Source organism: Trifolium pratense, linkage group LG6, assembly GCF_020283565.1.
Source record: "Trifolium pratense cultivar HEN17-A07 linkage group LG6, ARS_RC_1.1, whole genome shotgun sequence".
Lineage (NCBI taxonomy): Eukaryota > Viridiplantae > Streptophyta > Magnoliopsida > Fabales > Fabaceae > Trifolium > Trifolium pratense.
Genome location: NC_060064.1, coordinates 38,140,483 through 38,160,897, shown reverse-complemented (window position 1 = coordinate 38,160,897; position 20,415 = coordinate 38,140,483). Strand labels below are relative to the sequence as shown.

The following is a 20,415-nucleotide window of genomic DNA, read 5'->3' as shown; positions in this document are numbered from 1 at the left end:
GCGCAGGGGATAGGCTTCATCCGGGAGTAGCATTCGCTTCTGTTTAGTCTTTTTGTTTTGTTTTCTCTATTGTAACAAAAAAAAAAATAAGTATATACATAAAAAAAATTTTAAGGTTTTTTTTGTTTAAATATTTGGATTCCCAAAAAATTATAATTTCTTTTATTAAAATTTGTTGATTCTTTTAAAAAATTCTTAATATACAAAAATTTCCTAATATATAAAGTATTATGAAATCTTGATTGTAAAAAGTCTTTTGAAAAAAATCTCTCAAAATCCATTCAAATCATATGTTAAAAATCTTGATTGTAAATAAGTCTTTAAAATCTCACAAAATCAATATAGTTCAACAAAATCTCATAAAATCACAAAGACTTTTTTTGCAAAAATTGTCTCATATATAAAATCTCAATTCAATACACCCCTGAACTATTGAAAATTACTTATAACCAATTTGTGTGGAAGGACAAAATTCCAATATGCAAAATTAACCCGGCCAAATTTTCATGACACCAATATTCCATGATTCTATATTAGTACATGTTTTTGTTTCTTTTTATTTCATGATTCTACTAATAACATTAACAACAGCACCAGTGATAATAGTAGAGAAATTGTGAATGGAGATGGTTTTACAGGTTCTTTGCAACGCCATCATCATAATTTGTATAAAACATTTTAGGTTATGTTGAAAATTAAGAACAAACTTGATGCATGAACAATATAACAAAAAAAAACATAAATGAGTAATTTTATTATTTTCAATAACCACAATCACCGCAACCATCACAATCACCACAATCACCACAATCACAAAAACAATCACAACAACAATCAAGACAATCACCACAACAATCACCGCAATCGCCACAATAAAAACAATCGCCACAACCCAGACAATTACAATCAGCATAATGACAAATACAAAGTAGATCAAACAAATTCTCAAGTAGATAGACAAAGAGGTTGATGATGTCTAGATACATGAAAGTCGAACCCACAATGTAGTCATCAATTGAGAATATCTTGATTAGGTTGTGTGTGTCGAATACTATGTAGCCACAAAATATAATAGCTCCAAGACACCCATAAATCATATGTGACAACTTATCCAATGGATGTAGAACCTAAAACAGATAAAAAGATCACACTATTATTAAATATCAAAATTACTTTTATAAGGAGTAATTTACAAATTATTTAAACACTAAATAGAGAGCAAAATACCTGAATAAGGGTAAAGAGTATAAAATCCAACAAAACTCCCAACAAAAATAGGACCAAAGAGCTGAAAAAGCTGAAATTATGACCTTTTATTTCAGCCCAAAATGTATAAAGAGTCCAGCAAAATACAACCGAAGTAGTCAATATGAGAGATTCTAGAATTACTTTCCCTACATAATCAGAATAGGACAAAAAAATTAGCAATTGTTATTGAAAATTGATGAAATTTATGTTAAGAGTCTCACATCGGTTGAGAGATTGTCCGACTGAGTGTTTATATACTAGAGTCATTCCTCACCTTACAAGCCGGTTTTATGAGGATGAGTTAGGCTCAATACTCATTTCTAAGAATTTATATCAAGTTTATAAAAAAAAAAAAAAAAAAAAAAAAAACCCAACTTAATAAATTCTATTCTCCTTTCATTATCTACTTAAGATATATGCACAAATTCATCCAATATTGCCTCCGTCTCGGATTTTAAGTTGCTTTGCAACAAATTTTACTCTCAAATTATAACTCATTTATATTAATGAAACATTATTATTATTTTTTTTTATCAAGTAGACTGGTGACTAGAAATTCCACTATCAAGATAGATAGGTAGAGTGTCCGAGATTCGAACGTCGACCCCTACATATATATAATGCAATGTCCCCCTAATGTTCGTTCATAGATCATTCAATTCACTAAGAAATAATAAAAAACAAGAAAATATTGAGGAGTTACCGTCTATAAAGGCACAAGTCAATCCAATTGGAAAAGATAAAGTGATGTTGAAGATCAGGGCAAGAAAGAGACTGGTCACAGGGTGCTGGCTATGACAACAGAATACTGAACATAATGCTGCAAAATTAGCAAAATTAAACAAATTAATAGGAAAAATATGGAATTGGAGGGGGGGATATGAGTAATCATATTTAAATAATAACTAATAATTATGATCTATGAAATATGGACATAAACACCCGAATACTAACGTATTGACACCGATAATAATTAAGAGAATACTAACATATTTTAATATAGTTATAAACGTCAGTGTCAGAGTGTCTGACATAGAAACACGTCCAAGTCGAAAAGTGTCCATATTTCATAGATTATGATGAAAATATAATCAACAAAATCATGATAACAAAAAGAACAGAACGAGAAACGCACTTAAGAAGGGCACGAAGATAAGAACAATGTAAAGAACCAAGCCTTGTGTGGTGGTGGCGAAGAAATTGGCAACAGGTTGATCGAAAACAACGACGGAGGCAACCGCAATGTTGAGTAGCATCTGAAAGGTGATGATGGAGTATACCTTACGAATGAAGGGCCATTGAGAATTTACTGGGAGAATGGTTCCACTCTCCAAATCTATATTTTTTGACGAACTCTCCAAATCCTTTATTCCATACATTTTTACTACAAAACTTCAACACCTCCTTGAAAAGAATTCTTTGTTTATTTTTTTATTTTTTGGGTTTGACGAATACTTGAAAAGAATTTAACAGAAGAGAATAGGGTTTTAATAGAATGTAATTATGTGAATATTTTGAATAAAAATTTGATATAAAAGACCAAATATTATTCCCTATTTATAGCTATAGATATACTCAATCTTTTAGTTAAAAAAAAAAATACTCAAACATAAATATATAGCTATAGATTTTTTTTTCTTGAAGAAAAATATATATCTATAGATATACTCAATAATTATTACAAAAAAATATACTCAATAATTTAGTAAAAAATATATTCAATAATTTAGTAAAAATATACCAATATCCACAATAATATCGGTGATTTTTTCAAGTGATTTTTTTGTTTTCACACATAATAGTCAAATATATACACGTTAGTGCAATAACAAAATAAAAAGAGTGGACCACATTTATTTATTTAGTTATAAATAAATAAATAAATAAAAAAAGAAGGACTGAATATCAATTTATTCAAAAAAAGAAAAGAAAAAAAGGATCAGGTATCAACTTAATCTTTATTGAAAAAGAAAATTACTCTATGAGCAAATCTCATCTCCACCCTTCATTTTATATTAATCTTATGGACCATATTTAATTTTAAATATTCAAGTGATTAGTTATTTGTCTTTAAAAAAAAAAGTGATCCGTAAAAATAAAAATAAGAAGTGATTAGTTATTATTTTCAAGGTCAATCTTATTTAAGCATGGCAAATGGGGCACGGCCGGCGAGTTTTGTCTTTCCTAAACCCATAAAGTTTGGGTTTTCCCCAAACCCGTCTGAATTCTCAACAAGTATGAAAAGTAAAACCCAAAACCCAGATCCGACGGATTTCAGGTATATCCCCATTCTGTCTCACCTCGATATGAACTTGCGTTGAATTTTAGTACTTTTTTATTAAAAAATGAGGTAAAAATCGAAAACTATTTTATTTCGACAATATAATTTTTTTAAACAAAGAATATAAATAGAAAAAACAACTTTGTTTAATAGTCAACTAAAAAAATAAAAACAAACATATATGAATATAATTTAAGAGATGTAAAATGTAATTATATATATGCGGAACGAGTTCGGGGACGGATTCGAGGTGAGTATATCAATGTCCTCATTACCCGTCTCACCCCTGTCTTTTAAATTCGGGGAAAACTCAAACCCAATATAGTCAAATCAATTTGTCCCCATCAAAATCGGTTCGGGTCGGGCGGACACCCGCGAGTATGAATTATATTGTCATGCCTAATCTTATTATTTGCTTCATCAACTTATTATTTTCAAGGTCAATCATATGGCATGCTTCTATTCCCCTTTTCTTCAATAGTTTTGTGGTTAAACTCATACAAGTTCGAGAAAATAGAGAATCTAAAATTTGAATTCTCCGATCCCTCCAAAAATGTTCTTAGACTACCAACTGAACTTTCAACCTTTCAACATGCTTCTATTCCCAATTTTAATAAACTATTTACACAAAAATTCACACAAGTGTGAAAAAATAAAGAATTCAAATATTCGAATTTCAATCCCTTCAAAAAAAAAAAATTAGAAGCTATCAACTGAACTTTCAAACATGTTTTTATTCCCAATTTTAATGGAATATTAACACGATTTTTATAAACCAAATAATATTAAAAGCACAAGGCATCAAGGCCTGTCAAAAAAAGTTAAATCTATACTAGAAATAGAAAGAAAAACCTCCCAACAAACAAGAGAAACTCAGATACATACATCAACCCATACAAACAAAGAATTAAACCACCACGGATTAAAATTAAAACTCAAGCCTGTTTCCGAACATTGCATTTTAACATAAAAATTGTTAGTTTCGTCTGCCTTATTTATAAGCAAAATTCTCTTGCTTCACACTTATTAAGAAATTGGTTAGAGTTTATCTTTCATAATATGTGTTGTCATCATTTTAAGAGTTACATTAATGAAGGGTTTGAAAATCTTGATAGTTATGAAAAAGATACAAATTAACACCACTTTGAATGTAGTCTACATATAAAGACCTATTTCAAAAATTGAAATAGGGGTAATCTCATATATGCATTGCTAATTTATGTTACATGTAAGTTGCCTATAATTATAATTACATAATAACATAATAACATTGAAAAAGAGAAAACAAAAATTACATTGGAAGATAAGAAATATATTAATGTATATATACTGCATTTTATTGTCTCCAATTAATTGGCAGCTCTAAAAATAGTAAGTAGAGAGAGGAAGAGATTGATGATGTCTAGATACAAGGAAACTGAAGCCCAAATATACTGATCATATGAAAACCTCTTGATAAGGTTGTCTGTGTCATATACAATGTAGCCACAAAATATAATAGATGCAAGACATCCATAGATCATATGTGACAACTTTCCCAATGGAAACAAAATCTGCAAGAAAATGATCACAAATGTTATTTGATATCAAAATCACTATTACAAGGGCTAATGTATGTACCTAATATTTATTAAGAACTAAATAGACTCGTTTTAATAGCAAAATACCTGAATGAGGCCAAAGAGGATGAGAACTAACAAAGCTCCAAATAAGAATGGGCCTAAAAAGCTGAAATCGTGGCCTCTTTTTGCGGCCCAAAATGTGTAGAGAGTCAAGCTAAACACCACCGCAGCGGTCAATATTACAGATTCTAGAATTACTTTCCCTGCATCCAATTTCCGGACTCTTCATTAGGGGAATTAAAGAGTTGCAATTCTTATTGGAAATATTACAGAAACTTTTGGTTATGGTTAGAAGCAGCTTGGAAACTACTCTTCAAAAGTCATGTAAGCTTTTGGTTAAAATATAAGTCATGTAAGCTTCAATTCTTTAATTCAAAAAAAAAAATAAAGGTCATGTAAGCTTCAATTCTTTAATTCAAATCTTTTCCAATTTCATATCCTTAAAATAAGCTAAAAGTCATATAGCCACAATAGTGAGAGATCAGAACAAAACTTCATACACTAACCAAAAAAAGACTAAACAATTTGTCCATTTGACACATAACACAATAACATGATTTAGAGGGTGGTATAGTCTTGAATGGGGGTGCACCGCCACCGCCACCACCACCACCAACCAAAGCTACCTCTTGATCAAACGGATTTGGATTTGGGGGAGGAGGGCGGTGGCAGCGCGAGATTAATACCACTTTTTTAATTTAAATTAGTTCATAAAATATCCCCAAATTTATTTTTTTGAACAGAAATATCCCCAAATTTATATTCATAAGTTCATCCAATATATGCTAAACATATATACACAAATTCATCCAATATGCAAACCACATGGTTTTAATAATCATTGACAACAAAAAATATTATCATGATCAAATTCTTTAAATTAAATAACTATAAGAAGAACAAAAAAAAAAAAAATTAGTACATACCGCTAACAAAGGCACAAGTCAATCCAATAGGAAAAGCTAAAGTAACGGTGAAAATTAGAAGGAGAAAGTAATTGAGAGGATGCTTCTGATGATAATAGTAAAGTGGACATAATGCTGCAAGCAAAATTAAACAAATTAATTAATAAAACAAACCAAAGTGTTATAATAATCATCAATCATAATATATAAAGAACAAAATCATGATAAAAACAGAACAAGACACATACTTATGAAGGGAACAAAGATAAGAACTATGTAAAGAACCAAGCCTTGTGTGGAGCTGACAAAGAAATGAGCAATGGGAGGAACAAAAACAACCACAGAAGCAACAGCAATGGTTAGAAGCAATTGAAAAGTGATTATGGAATATACTTTACGTATGAAGGACCATCTTAATTGTGGATTCTCAAGCATCATAGGATAAAGGGTTCTTGTTTCTGTTGTTGTTCCATTCTCCAAATCTCTTTTTTCAGACATTTTTTTTTTCTATGCAACTTTTCCAAATAGCTTAACCGACTAAACACCGCTTAGTTTCAATGAATTTATACGAAGAAGAAACAAGAGAGAGAGTTTAGGATTTCAACAAAATAATTTAAAACTAAGGGTTTGTTTGAAACAGTTTTTGCTTTTTAGTTTTTAAAATGTGTTTTATAAATTAGATTTTAAAAATAGTTTTTAAAAAGCAAAACACCTATAACCTGTTTCTGTTTTTTAGTTTTTAAAACAATAAAATTAGTGGTGAGGGATATAAATAGTACGCTATAGGTTCTGGTTTCGATCCTCAGCTCATTGTAAACAAAAAAAACAATAAAGTGAAAACCATTTTTAAAAAGAGGACTTTCAAACAAACTTTTTCCTTTTTTTAATTTTTGAAAACTAAAAATGAATGAGTATTTGGAAACTGTTTCAAACATGCCCTAAGAAGTGTCTTTCTCTAGCTTAGTTTTCTTCTTTTTCTTTTTTTCCTATTTTTCACAACTCTCTTGTGGTTTCCAGAACATGTCTTCTTTTACTCAAAGCTTCGATACCCAAAAAGGTAGAGAGATTCTTGTGCGTGTGGTGAGGCAAAGTTAAGGGCAATTACAAATTTACAAACTTGGCTTGTCATTTCCCACACTCCACTTCTTCTCACTTGCTAGTTAAGTAACTTCATATTATAAGGTAAACCATTGAATTGTGGTAGGTACCATAAATATTTTAAAAAGTTTAAACATAAATATTTAAAAAAAAATTGGCTAAGTTTGAAGATTGTCACACATTTTTTGGTCTTAACCTAACACATTGCTAAATCAATTACTCTGTTTTAAAAGGACTAAAATTATTAACAAATTATTAATTATTGGAAAAAGGAATTACCAAATTATTAAAATAATAAATTAAGAATTAAGTTATTAAGCTTAAATGGTTAGTAAATTCCTCTAGAACGAATTGTTTGGAATAATTAGAGTTCAATTCCTAAAAGAAACGATCGTTAAAAAAGGATAAGAACAATCGACCGTTAAATGTTGAAGCGGCATATTACGTGGTCCTCTAGTTTAAGCTTTCAAAAGAACTTATGAAGTAGTGGAGGCCAATTTTGTTACACATTGGGTATGTAACTTTATGCAAATTGCAAGGGAATTAATGAACCGATTCGTAAAAGAGTTGACATTCAGAAAGTTTATGAGTTTGTTTAGGAGAGATTTCTCTCTGGATAGATAGGAGCATTGTGCTCTGGTAGGAGTGTTCACACTCTGGTTTATCTTTTCTTCACAATTGTCACACCAATATTGTAGAGCTCTTGAGCTCATCTTTATCATTCAATAATATACAGTTTCATTGTCTTGACTTTACGGGTTCTAACAGAAATCGTCAAATCGTATTTCCTATCAAAGTTCTTTAGTAATCCAACAATGATTCATGAGAAATCCAACATTCATTCCAATATAGCTGTTTAAAAACTGTATTTATATGTCAGGAATGTCAAAACAAATGGAATAACGATGTGCTATGCTATGGTCCGAACAATGAGCATTCACAAATAGAAGTTATCTTCAGTTGTGCTGATTTATGCAGTTGTTGGGCGCTAACTATAAAGCACGGACTCCGACACGGACACCGCGACACGACACGGACACGGACACCACGACACCGCTAATGTAAAAAATATAGGACACCGACACCGCTACATATTTATAAAACATATAAATTGAGAATCAAAATATATACATGTAAATCTAATTTGAGCAAGTTATTTTTTAAAAAAAGTTTTAAAACAAGATATGATAGTATTTTACCTTGGGGTTTTCTAACTTAGACCCTAGTTAGGTCTAAGTTAGCAAGGTGCACCTTTTGAGTTGGACAAAAATACCTTTTTTTTTTTTTTTGAAACAATAGAGCAACTGGGGGATGTATGTAATTTGCATCATAAAATAGCGCGCCCCCCAAAATAGCGCGCCTCCCATGCAACAACAACAACTATTACATTTTTTAAATTTCTTCCAAATTTCGACCTCATTTTACGTGCGAATCGAACGCCGATTTCAAAAACTAATACCGGAAACCTTTGTAAAATTGAAAAACGATCAAAATCCATATAAGGAACGTCGAGTTTCGTTGAGTATTGAGGGAGATCGAACCGGGTCAAAAACCGGGTCGCGCGACCCGTTTCATAATAAAATAGTAGATAATATTCTGGAAATTTTGGTATATTGTATGAAATTTTTGGAGACCTGAAACTATTTTTAGTTAATTAAATGATTAAAAAGGTAATTAAAAATATTATAATTCCATAAAAAATTTCCAAAATTTTATGTAAAGTACTATGAATTATTTAGAACCCTCTTGTGTACCTCACTCTCCCTAGTTCAAGTCATGAAATTATTTTCACAAATTCCGCTGATTATTTAAAACCATTTAACAAATAATAATAATAATTTCATAGATTTGTACTCTGAAACCAATTATTTTTTTATTTGTTTCTAATAAAATATTAGATAATATTCTGGAACTTTTGGTATATTTTATGAAATTTTTGGAGACCTGAAACTATTTTTCGTTAATTAAATGAGATAAAACGGTAATTAAAAACTATTGTTTGCTTCTGAAACCATTTAGCTGGTACTATGGTTTCAGAGAGTTGTACTTTGAAACCATTTTACTGGTAGAATGGTTTCATTGAGTTGATTCTTAGTTATTTGCTTATGAAACCATTTAGCCGGTAGAATGGTTTCAGAGAGTTATATTCTGAAACCATTTTGCTGGTATAATGGTTTCAGTGAGTTGATTGAGTGGTGCGTGTTAAATTACAACACACAAGTAACGTACTTAGTACGATACACATAATTTAAAATGCAATAGAACATATAAATAACGAGATTAAGGAAGTGAAAAATTATGTTTATATATTACTATGAAACCATTTAGCTGGAAGAATGGTTTCAGAGAGTTATACTGTGAAACCATTCTAGCAGTAAAATGGTTTCAGAAGCAAACAATTAAGAATCAACTCCCCTGAAACCATTCTATCAGTGAAATGATTTCAAAGTACAACGCTCTGAAACCATTGTACCAGCTAAATGGTTTCAGAATGGTTTCAGAAGCAAACAATTAAGAAATTACTCACTGAAACCATTCTACCAGTAAAATGGTTTCAAAGAGTTATAGTGTGAAACCATTCTACCAGCTAAATGGTTTCACAGTATTATATAAAGATAATTAAAGGTAGTGAAAAATTGAGTTTTTTTTTTGTGTCCAAATCAAACGAACAAAGTCTCTATTTGTAGACAAAAAAAAATTATGAATTTTGGTATAAAAATAAAAAAATAAAAAATTAATTTACAACGAAATAATTGAGTTTAAAGTATTAAATGAAAAAAAAACACGCCAACCACCCAGCAGTTGACACGTGTCCTGCTTTTTTTAAAATAAAATTTTCTCTCTCCAGGCGCAGATCTAGTGTGTTGCACGCGCTGGCTTATCATGGAGCTGGATGATCTAGACTGTCTGATTGATCCGACAGCCATGATGAGATCATCTCTTGGCCGTCTGATGGAAATCAACGGTCTGTAACGGTGGTCCTGCGGTAGGCGCGCGACACTGGATCAGCGCCAATATGTTTTTTTTTTTTTTTTTTATAAAAAGAAAGGGTATTTTTGTCAACTCAAAAGGTGCACCTTGCTAATTTAGACCCAACTGGGTCTAAATTAGCAGCCCCCTTTTACCTTTATTTATCCATCTATGATCGAAGAAACTAAAAATATCGTAATCAAAATGTAATGTCTTCAATCCCTAATTGATCAATATTGTTGTTTCTACACATCTTTAACTCTTGTAGATATGTCTAATACGTGCCTAAGGAGAGTATAAGCAAAGAAAAATAATTTTTTTTGGGACACTTGTCCGACACGTGTCATACGAGTGTCTTACAGGTGTCGGACACCGATCAAAGGAGTGTCAAACTAAAGGAAAAATTAAATTTTTTCCGACACCGATATGAGCTATCCGACACGTGTCGGACGAGTGTCATAAGAGTGTCGGACACCGACACGTGTCGGACACCGCGACACACCTAATCATAGAGGTGTCGGTGCTTCCTAGGGCGCTAAGCATTGGCGATCAGCGATGAATTCTTTCAATTGCGTTGAGCAATGTCCATTGTTGCTGCAGATCAGCGATCACACACTGTTATGATCGAAATTCCTGATGCTGCGTGCACAAAAAATAATCAAAGTTGATGAAATTTACCCTCAAAGATTTTCAAGAATTCAAAATAATTCCTTCATGAAATGTTTTCCAAATGATTAACGGTGTTATATTATATTTAACATACTGTGGCTCCTCTTGAGGTTTGAGGTTCAATTCTCTCTGGCGCCAATTTGAGTGGCTAATTTAGCTTCTTCAAAATAAATAAATAAATAATACTGTGTATCAATGATTTTCAAATCAGACAATAATAAATCTAATAGTCAACGCACCTCAGTATGCAATTTTAAAATTTTAAATTGACTAGGTGGGTCAATATGTTATGTCACGTCTCATTTTTCGACGGATTAAATAGAAATACTAATTTTTTAAGGTCGAAAATATAATTGTCTCAGAAAAGTTGGAAAAAGAAAGACATTTGTTTAAAATTTAATTGACATGGCTGGTGAATTCGCTCTGTGTCACCTCTTTTTAGTGAGTTAAATAGGATAAATCAGTAGGTCAATGGTAAGGTTTAAAACACAACTCAGTGTGCTTAAAATAACATGCTAGATGGATTTGTCTGACGGATTACAGTCATTTTATCACCTATAATATTAAGATATTTGCATATCTACTTATTTTTACAGGCAATTAACCATATCCGTGACCATAGACACAATGTGTTTTTATCTTAATGTATATATTTTTGTACAAACACCTTTATGAGTTTTTTTTTTTTTGTGTGAATAAGATGTCCAATGGAATCTTGAGTCCAATTATCATTTATAAATTGCACATTCAAAAATCATCTAGGACTGAATAATTGTTTTTAATAATTTGAAGTGTAACATGATGAATAACCAACCACCAATGATCTCAAATATATGGAAACTAATCCAAGAATTGGCCGCCCTAGCTAAAGTGTGAGCAACCGAATTCACTTGTCTTCTAATAAACTTAACTTCAAAGTTCACACATAATAACATAACAAGAATAATTTCATTAACGATTGAAATAAATTCCGAGTTCCCTCGCCGTTTGGTACGAATAGCATCAACCAATACTTGAGAGTCACTTTCAAATTGGACGCTTTTTCAAAACCTCTGCTCTTAGCTTCATTCATAGCTTGCAATAATGCTCATGCTTCACCCTCCTCTATTGATAAAGTCAGTTGCTTCCACTGCGTAATTCCAGCCATAAACTCACCAGAATTATTTCGAAAACAAGCACTCATCGCAGTCATACTTGCACTGACAAAAAATGCTGCATCTACATTGCACTTTAACCATCCTATACGAGGATTTTCCCACCGATTGGTGCTGACAAGCGGAACATCAGGATCATTGTTACTTCGCAACTTATGAACTGCAACTCACTCGTTGCAATGATCAAACGCAGCCCGGCCCATAATAATCTTTAGCTCCACAAATTTTGCAAATGATCATATTTGATTGGGAACACGTCCAATAATAATAAAAACTAAAAAGTGACATAAACCATCGTATCACAAGATAAGCAAGAACCAACAATAAAATTCTGTATTATATATATATATATATATATATATATATATATATATATATATATATATATATATATATATATATATATATATATTTGTCTTTTGTATGCAAATTGAAAAAATGCATCTAGCTAGTTATTAGCAATATACAACTATCATTTGAGAATAATCATATTAATTGTGGGAGTCAAACAACACTTAAAGATAATGATCCCTATAATTATGGCACAACCAATGGAGAATCGGTTGAGGATTAAAATGCTACAGCTGCAACAAGTTAGTCAACAAATCAATATGAAAACTTCTCTATGTTTTAGGAATTTGTTAAATTGCAATTATACATGACCGTTGTACACAGGGCTATATAATTTTCTATACCACTCTTTGTATAATCAGTGTTCACGTTTCACAAATAATAATATAGCATCAATTCATTCATATCCTTATTTTCTTCTTGGTATCTAGAGCCTTTGTGAACACTACCTGCATAATCATGACTACTTCTTTATCCCTCAATGTGAGCAACTTTATCACGTTAAAACTAAGTTCTACAAATTATCCATTGTGGCGTGAACAAGCCTTAGCTCTTGCAGAAAGCCAAGATTTGGTGGGTCACCTTACAAATGAAGACCCAGCACCCACTCAATACACCACCAGTACCACAAACTCAGAACAATTTATTCCAAAATTAACTGACGAATTTGTTGCCTGGCGCAAGTCTGATCGTCTTCTTCGAGGTTGGATAATCGGAACCCTCTCCGAGGAAGCACTCGGACTGGTCGTTGGCATCGACACAGCCCACGCAGTTTGGGTTGCACTCAAAGATGCATATGCAGAAGATTCACAAGAACGTGAATTCACAATCTGTCAACAAATCACATACCTCCGCAAGGAAGATGACCAAACTATTGGTGAGCATATTCGCATTTTCAAAGGTCTGTGCGACAATCTTGCTGCAATTGGGAAACCTATCCCAGACAAAGAAAAGGTATTCTACCTCCTCACAAGCCTTGGCCCTGATTATGAAACATTCACAACAACCATGCTAAAACCTCCAAGGCCACTATATTCTGAGGTAATCTCACAACTCCAGAGTCTTGATCAACGACGCAATTGGTTTTCCAACCGAGCAAAGATGCAAAACACCTTGGCTCCTCAAATGGCTTTCTATGGCCAACAACAAAAATCTCATCAATCTTCCTCTCGAAACCGTGGAAACTCTCAAACCTTCACATCGACAGGGAGAGGGTTCCAAGCTCAACAACCTAGTAGCCAAGGTAAAAATCAACATATCCTGACCACCCAGCAGAGACGCCCTCCACCACCGGGACAACGTCGTATGACTCCTGCAGAAAGGGATCTCTATCGGAATGAAAAATGTCAATATTGTGGCACAGTAGGCCATATTGCAAAGATATGTTGGTGGGTGCCTAAGAAACCAACTCAATCTGATGATATACCTCAAGCACTTGCAGCACTCACCTTGGATAATACAATTGCTGAAACAGAATGGATCTCGGACACCGGAGCTTCCAATCACATGACAGGTAAAACTAGTATGTTGAGTAACATTCGACAATGCTCAGGTACAGATTCTGTGCTCATTGGTGATGGTTCTCCTTTACCAATCCATGGTATTGGGGATTCCTTCATTAAGCAAAAGAATACCACACTGCCTCATCATGATGTCTTACTTGTTCCCGATTTAACAAAAAAATTTACTCTCTGTAAGTCAACTAACCAAGCATTTTCCTGTTAATTGTGAGTTTTCTAATGTTGATTTTTGTGTAAAGGAACGAGAAACTGGGGAACCAATGATCACAGGGAGACGCAAGGGTGATTTATATGTTCTTTCTTCTTTTCCTGAATTATATTTTTCACATCGCTTCAAATCTGGCTCAGCAGACATTTGGCATCAGCGACTAGGACATCCTCAAACTTCGGCGTTACAATTACTAAAGAATAAAGGGTTAATTGATGTAGTTGGAACTGTTAAACCTGAACATCTTTGTGATAGTTGTCAATTAGGAAAGCTTAATAAACTACCTTTTTCTTCTTCTGAGCATTCTAGTTCTATTATATTTGAAAAAATACATTGTGATTTATGGGGACCTGCTCCTGTTTTATCTATTTCTAAATTTAAATATTATGCATGTTTGGTTGATGACTTCTCGAAGTATACATGGATTATTCCTTTACAAAACAAATCTAATTTTGTTAATGCTTACTTATCATTTGAGCAGTATGTTAAAAAACAATTTAACAAAGAAATTAAAAAATTTCATTCTGATGGAGGAGGTGAGTTCATCAACTCCAAACTTTCAACTCATTTTCGTTTAATATGTACTATTCATCAGGTATCATGCCCATATACACCAGAACAAACAGGTATGGTTGAAAGACGACATAGAATAATACGGGAACTAGGTATGACTATATTGTTCCATAGTGGTGCTCCTTTATTTCTATGGGTAGAAGCTTTTACTACAGCTTTTTATCTTATTAATAGACTCCCATCGTCTTCTCTTAATTTTGAAACTCCTTATTTTTTCATGCATGAGACACATCCTAACTATTCTTCACTACGAGTCTTTGGCTCTAAATGCTTCCCTTACACATGGGATACACGACGCAACAAATTTGATCCAAAAACTATTCCTTGTGTCTTTGTTGGATATAGTGATACACATAAAGGATATAAATGTTTTCATCCTTCTACTAAGAAATTTTTTATCTCACGACTTGTTGTTTTCGATGAATTATTTTTTCCATATAAAGATAATCACCGTAATATAATTCCCCCTCCTACACAACATGTAGTTAGCATATTTGATTCTTGGCTACCCCATACTAATTCTAAATCTTGTGCAGATTTGACAACAACTTCCACTTCACCACCATGCTCCAGCCCGCTACCCACAAATTTAGTACACTCTTTTCCCTTGAAACTCCTCATTCCACCTATTAATCAATCAGAACAATCCACACATATTGAACATGAGCAGCCTGGACACTCCTCACACCATTTACACACTGAAAATGAGGTTGAGCTTGTGACTTCTACTTCGCCTAGTGATCAACCAGCCCATTCCTCACAAATTGAACCTGAACAATCTGGCCACTCACCACATCATTTACACACTGAAAATGAGCTTGAGGGTGTGACTCCTACTTCAAATCAACAACCTGAGCCTATTATTACTATCCCAGTTCAACTACCACATGATGTACCTGTACGCTCAATGGTTACTCGCTCACAACATGGGATTACAAAGCCTAATCCTAAGTACGCCTTGATTACCACGCCTTGTGCCGACATTCCACGTAACCTGCATAACATTCGTTCGGCATTAGCTCACCCCGGATGGAAAGCCGCAATGGGCGAAGAAATTGAAGCCTTGCATAAGAATCAAACTTGGGAGCTTGTTCCTCGCACCCCTAACTTGCATGTTATTGGCTCTAAATGGGTCTTCAAATCAAAACTCAAACCTGATGGAACTCTAGATCGTCTCAAAGCTCGCCTCGTTGCAAAGGGATATCACCAAGTTGATGGAGTTGACTATACTGAAACCTTCTCTCCTGTAATCAAGCCAGGAACCATAAGGTTAATTATCACCGTAGCTCTTGTTAAAAAATGGTTCATTCGACAACTTGACGTAAAAAATGCCTTCTTGCATGGTTTGCTTGCTGAAAACATATATATGGAGCAACTTCCTGGCATGGTTGATCCTCAATACCCAAACCACGTATGCAAACTCCAAAAGGCTCTTTATGGTCTTAAACAAGCGCCTCGAGCATGGTTTGACCGTTTTAGTTCGTATCTCATTAACTATGGTTTTTTCTGCAGCTTAGCTGACCCATCTTTATTTATTTTGCATTCTGATAAAGGTTCCTTAATTCTTCTTCTTTATGTAGATGATATACTTCTTACAGGATCCACTGTTTCTCTAGTCACTGACTTCATTCAACTCTTGCAATCTGAATTTTCCATGAAGGACTTAGGACCTCTCCACCATTTTCTTGGAATTGAGATACTCCCGACAATTGATGGCCTCCATTTATCTCATACTCATTATGCTATTACGTACTATCCTCGAACGAGCTAACATGATTGATTGCAAGCCGATGAGCACACCACTCGAAGCCAAGACCAAGATCGGGTCAAATGACACTCCCCTTGATGATCTAAGCTACTATCGTGGGATTGTTGGAGCCTTACAATATCTTACTCTTACTCGTCCCGATCTTTCTTATAGTGTTAACTATGTTTCCCAATTCATGCAATCTCCCACAATTATGCATTTAAAAATGGTTCGCCGTATCCTACGATATGTCAAAGGAACTATTAATGTAGGTCTCCATTTCACTTCCAACACAACACTTGATCTTTTTGCCTTTTCTGATGCAGATTGGGCAGGTTGTCCTACTACTCGACGCTCTACCACTGGCTATTGTACCTTCCTAGGAGGAAATATCATCTCATGGTGCGCAAAGAAACAACACACAATCTCCCGGTCTAGCACTGAAGCTGAATATAGGGCCATGGCAAACACTACAGCTGAACTGACATGGTTGACATTCATCTTAAAAGACCTTCGCATTTCTCTTTCCTCCCCTCTGATACTCTATTGTGATAATATTAGTGCTCTTCACATGACCATCAATCCAGTGTTTCATGCTCGCAGTAAACACATTGAATTGGATTATCATTTTGTTCGCGAACGCGTTTCACTTGGACTTCTTGTTACTCACTATATTCCCACTAATGATCAAGTTGCCGACCTCTTCACTAAACCGGTGTCAAAGGCTATTCTCATGCACTTCCAAGACAAACTCTGCCTTCAACCTCGGCCTCGTTTGAGGGAGGGTATTAGCAATATACAACTGTCATTTGAGAAAAATCATATTAATTGTGGGAGTCAAACAACACTTAAAGATAATGATACCTATAATTATGGCACAACCAATGGAGAATCGGTTGAGGATTAAAATGCTACAGCTGCAACAAGTTAGTCAACAAATCAATATGAAAACTTGAAAAATCATATTAATTGTGGGAGTCAAACAACACTTAAAATAATGATCCCTATAATTAATATGATTTTTCTCAAATGACAGTTGTATATTGCTAATACTAGTGACTCAAACTCTAGAACTTTCGAAAACGCTATAAACAATCATCGGACTTATATCCATCATTATATATGATATTTAATAAATACTAAAAAATATTGGCTTGACCAAAAAATTATTAAAAAAATTCTTGTTACGTGTCTATCGGATACACTGTCCACGGCATCTCATCAGCCATAGAATTAAGAATACAACCATCACACATAAAAAGGTTATTTTTTATTTTTTTTTTAATTTATTGGGTGACAAAAGTATAATATTATAATACCAATCGTTAGTTGGTTCAGTAGTGATTGGTGTTGAACTTGGTAGGGAGGACCGCGGTTCGATCCCCCACAACTGCGATCGGGAGGGGGCTGGAACCACTTGATGCCAGAACTGACCCCCGAACCAGATTCAACTGGTGGTGAAAAGCCGGAAAAAAAAAGTATAATATTATAATCAAAAGGATGACGATGCAAATATATTAAAAAGTGTTGATATTCTCACTGCTGGTTCATCATCAAACAAATTCAATTTTGGGGTATGGTGGTGGGCACACTATACTCATTCATATTTGAGGGAATCTATAGTAAAAAGTCTAAGTGGCTTTGTACGTGTGCTTGCCAACAAAGCTTGTTGTCAGCATCCTTAATTTACCTATACATTATTTTCATGCTTGGTAAAAAATATTATGAAGATTGCATTTATAAATTAATCTAAGAATACCTTATATCAATATCAATATTTTGAACAATCAAGTGATTCGACTTAAATGGTCGATGAGCTGCAATTTATAACAAAAATTTATTTGAAGAATTTGAATTCGAATTTTAGATGAAAAGATTTTGCTTATCTTTCATTAAATTTTGAATTATCCGGATCTTTTATTTTGAAAATTAAAAGATTAAGAAAAAATATTAATATTTAAATACAATTAAAAAAATACTCGGAATGTAATATTTGACACATTTAAATATACTATGAAGCATATCCATTATACCAGTATAGGGATTAATTTTTGTTGGAGTAACTACCAAAAGTACAATGTGAGTCTTCTTTCTTAAGAATATTTTTTTTCATGTATAAAAATTAAAGATTAAATTTCTGATAATTTATTTAATATATCTTAGTCTTAGGTCACTTAAACAAATTATATATTATTAGTTACGAACGTGTATCTAGCTATTTTTTAAAAAAAATAATTCAAATAAACATTTGATTACATTGTTTATGTAAACAACACTCATGTCAAGTATTGAATAACATTTAATAAATTCTAAGTGTGTTTGTCCTATAAGTGTAGCTCAAATGGTAGCTACTAGAAACTTTATTGAAGTGGCCGGGATTTGAACTTTGGATTCCATATTTCTCTACATTTAAATGTGTGAGAGTCTAGCCACAAGAGTACTTTACAAAAAAAATTGCAAGTGTATCTTTATTCTTTAATTAAGTTTTTTTTTAAGGAGTATGAGTTAAACTTGGTACTATACATATATGAGATTTAGAATTACTCTGTATTTAGGGATGGCAGAAAAACTCAAACTCGATAGACTCACCCGAACCCAGACCCAAGTCAACGGGAGAAACCCGTGTTGATTGAGTTTGGGTTTGGGTGACACCCGATAATATGGGTGTGAGTTTGGTATTAGTTAAACTCACACCCGAAACCCATACACCCACCCGAAATATGTTAAATTACCTAATTACCCCCTTAATTTTAGTTGTAATTTAATTTCTTGAAAGTCTATGTTTAATTTTTTGAAAATCTATGTTTGAATTTCCTTAGAATACCTTATTTTTTGTTGTAATTTAATTCAAAATCTATGTTATAATTTAATTTCTTAAATTTGCAAATTATTTTCAAATGCACTGCGGGTTTGGGTGGAAAAAACCCGAAACCAATTGATGTGGGCGTAGGTGTTGTTTTGCCACCCGAACAACCTTTAGGTTTGTGTTTGGGCTTGGGTGATGATTTCGGGTGTGGGTTTGGTAAGTATCAAACCCACACCCACGGGCGCCTGTTGTCATCTCTATCTGTATTAGCCACTTACACTAGACTCCGATAATAAGTACTTGTTTGATTTCCTTTTTAAAAACAGTTTTTTAATTTTTAATATTTAAAAATTAAAAAATTTGATTGGTAATCCAATTTTACAAAAGTGTTTTCAAAAATTATTTTTTGTTTATCGATTTTTAAAACTATAAAAGTAAAACAGGTTGAAGAAATTTCTTCTTAAAAACAATTTCCTAAAACACTTTTATAAAATACATTTTAAAAACTAAAAACTAAAATCATTTCAAACAGGTCCAAATGTGTCCTTCGAAACACCTACATATAAAATGAACATTACTATTTACTCTTTCATAATATGTACGTAAACTAAAAAACAATTAATCATTGTTTGTTCATAAATAAAGTGTTTAGGAAAACTTTTTCTCTCTAAAAAACGTGCTTATTAGTAGGGATGATAAAACAGGTTAAGTCTGTTGGGTCGGCCTGTTTAACCCACCATTTTTTGCCAGATGGATTGTCATTTTCAATCCACAAAATTAGCGTGCCCCGTCCCGTTTAACTTGCAAAACACACGGGACGGCGGGGCGTGGCGGATTGGCCCGTCGAGTCTAACTAAAATAGAAAGTCAACTTAATTACCTAATAGGATTAATATGTATGTATATATATATTTCACTTTTTTGCCTCCTCATTTTTGTGGATTAAATTAATGGAATCCAAATTTTGTTTGTTTTGGATTTAAATTGAGTATTTTCTTAATTAAGGTTTTATTATGGTTTCTTTGGTTTTATAAATCATAGATGTTTGAAGTTTTGATTGATTATTTTATTTTTGGGTCACCTTATTGGTTGATAATTATATTTTGATTTCCCAGGATCATTTTTATTTTTAACTTTTTACAAAAAATTTACAAATTTATCAATTTATTTTTTTATATTTTATTGACGAGGTACTCCCGTCAATCCGCCAAGAAAAAGGACAGGGCAAAATTTTCAACCACCACTACTAGTAGTTAGTCCGCTC

General features: G+C 33.0%; 3 protein-coding genes across 3 annotated transcripts; 1 reads left to right on the top strand and 2 right to left on the bottom strand.

Annotated features, from left to right (window-relative positions):
* Nucleotides 1–761: 761 nt before the first annotated feature.
* Nucleotides 762–2,627, bottom strand: LOC123892233 (protein LIFEGUARD 4-like). Its single transcript, XM_045942041.1, has 3 exons — nt 2,384–2,627; nt 1,228–1,394; nt 762–1,127 (listed from the first exon to the last, which is right to left on the bottom strand). Exons 1-3 carry the CDS (start codon nt 2,625–2,627, stop codon nt 762–764), a joined length of 777 nt encoding a protein of 258 aa, XP_045797997.1.
* A 1,992-nt stretch (nt 2,628–4,619) lies between these two features.
* On the bottom strand, nt 4,620–6,717 carry LOC123889942 (protein LIFEGUARD 4-like). Its single transcript, XM_045939469.1, has 4 exons — nt 6,305–6,717; nt 6,078–6,191; nt 5,197–5,354; nt 4,620–5,082 (listed from the first exon to the last, which is right to left on the bottom strand). Exons 1-4 carry the CDS (start codon nt 6,552–6,554, stop codon nt 4,879–4,881), a joined length of 726 nt encoding a protein of 241 aa, XP_045795425.1. The 5' UTR covers nt 6,555–6,717; the 3' UTR covers nt 4,620–4,878.
* Nucleotides 6,718–16,371: 9,654 nt separating this feature from the next.
* On the top strand, nt 16,372–17,253 carry LOC123892231 (uncharacterized mitochondrial protein AtMg00810-like). The gene has a single exon (XM_045942040.1). It carries the CDS (start codon nt 16,372–16,374, stop codon nt 17,251–17,253), a length of 882 nt encoding a protein of 293 aa, XP_045797996.1.
* The last annotated feature ends 3,162 nt before the right edge of the window (nt 17,254–20,415 follow it).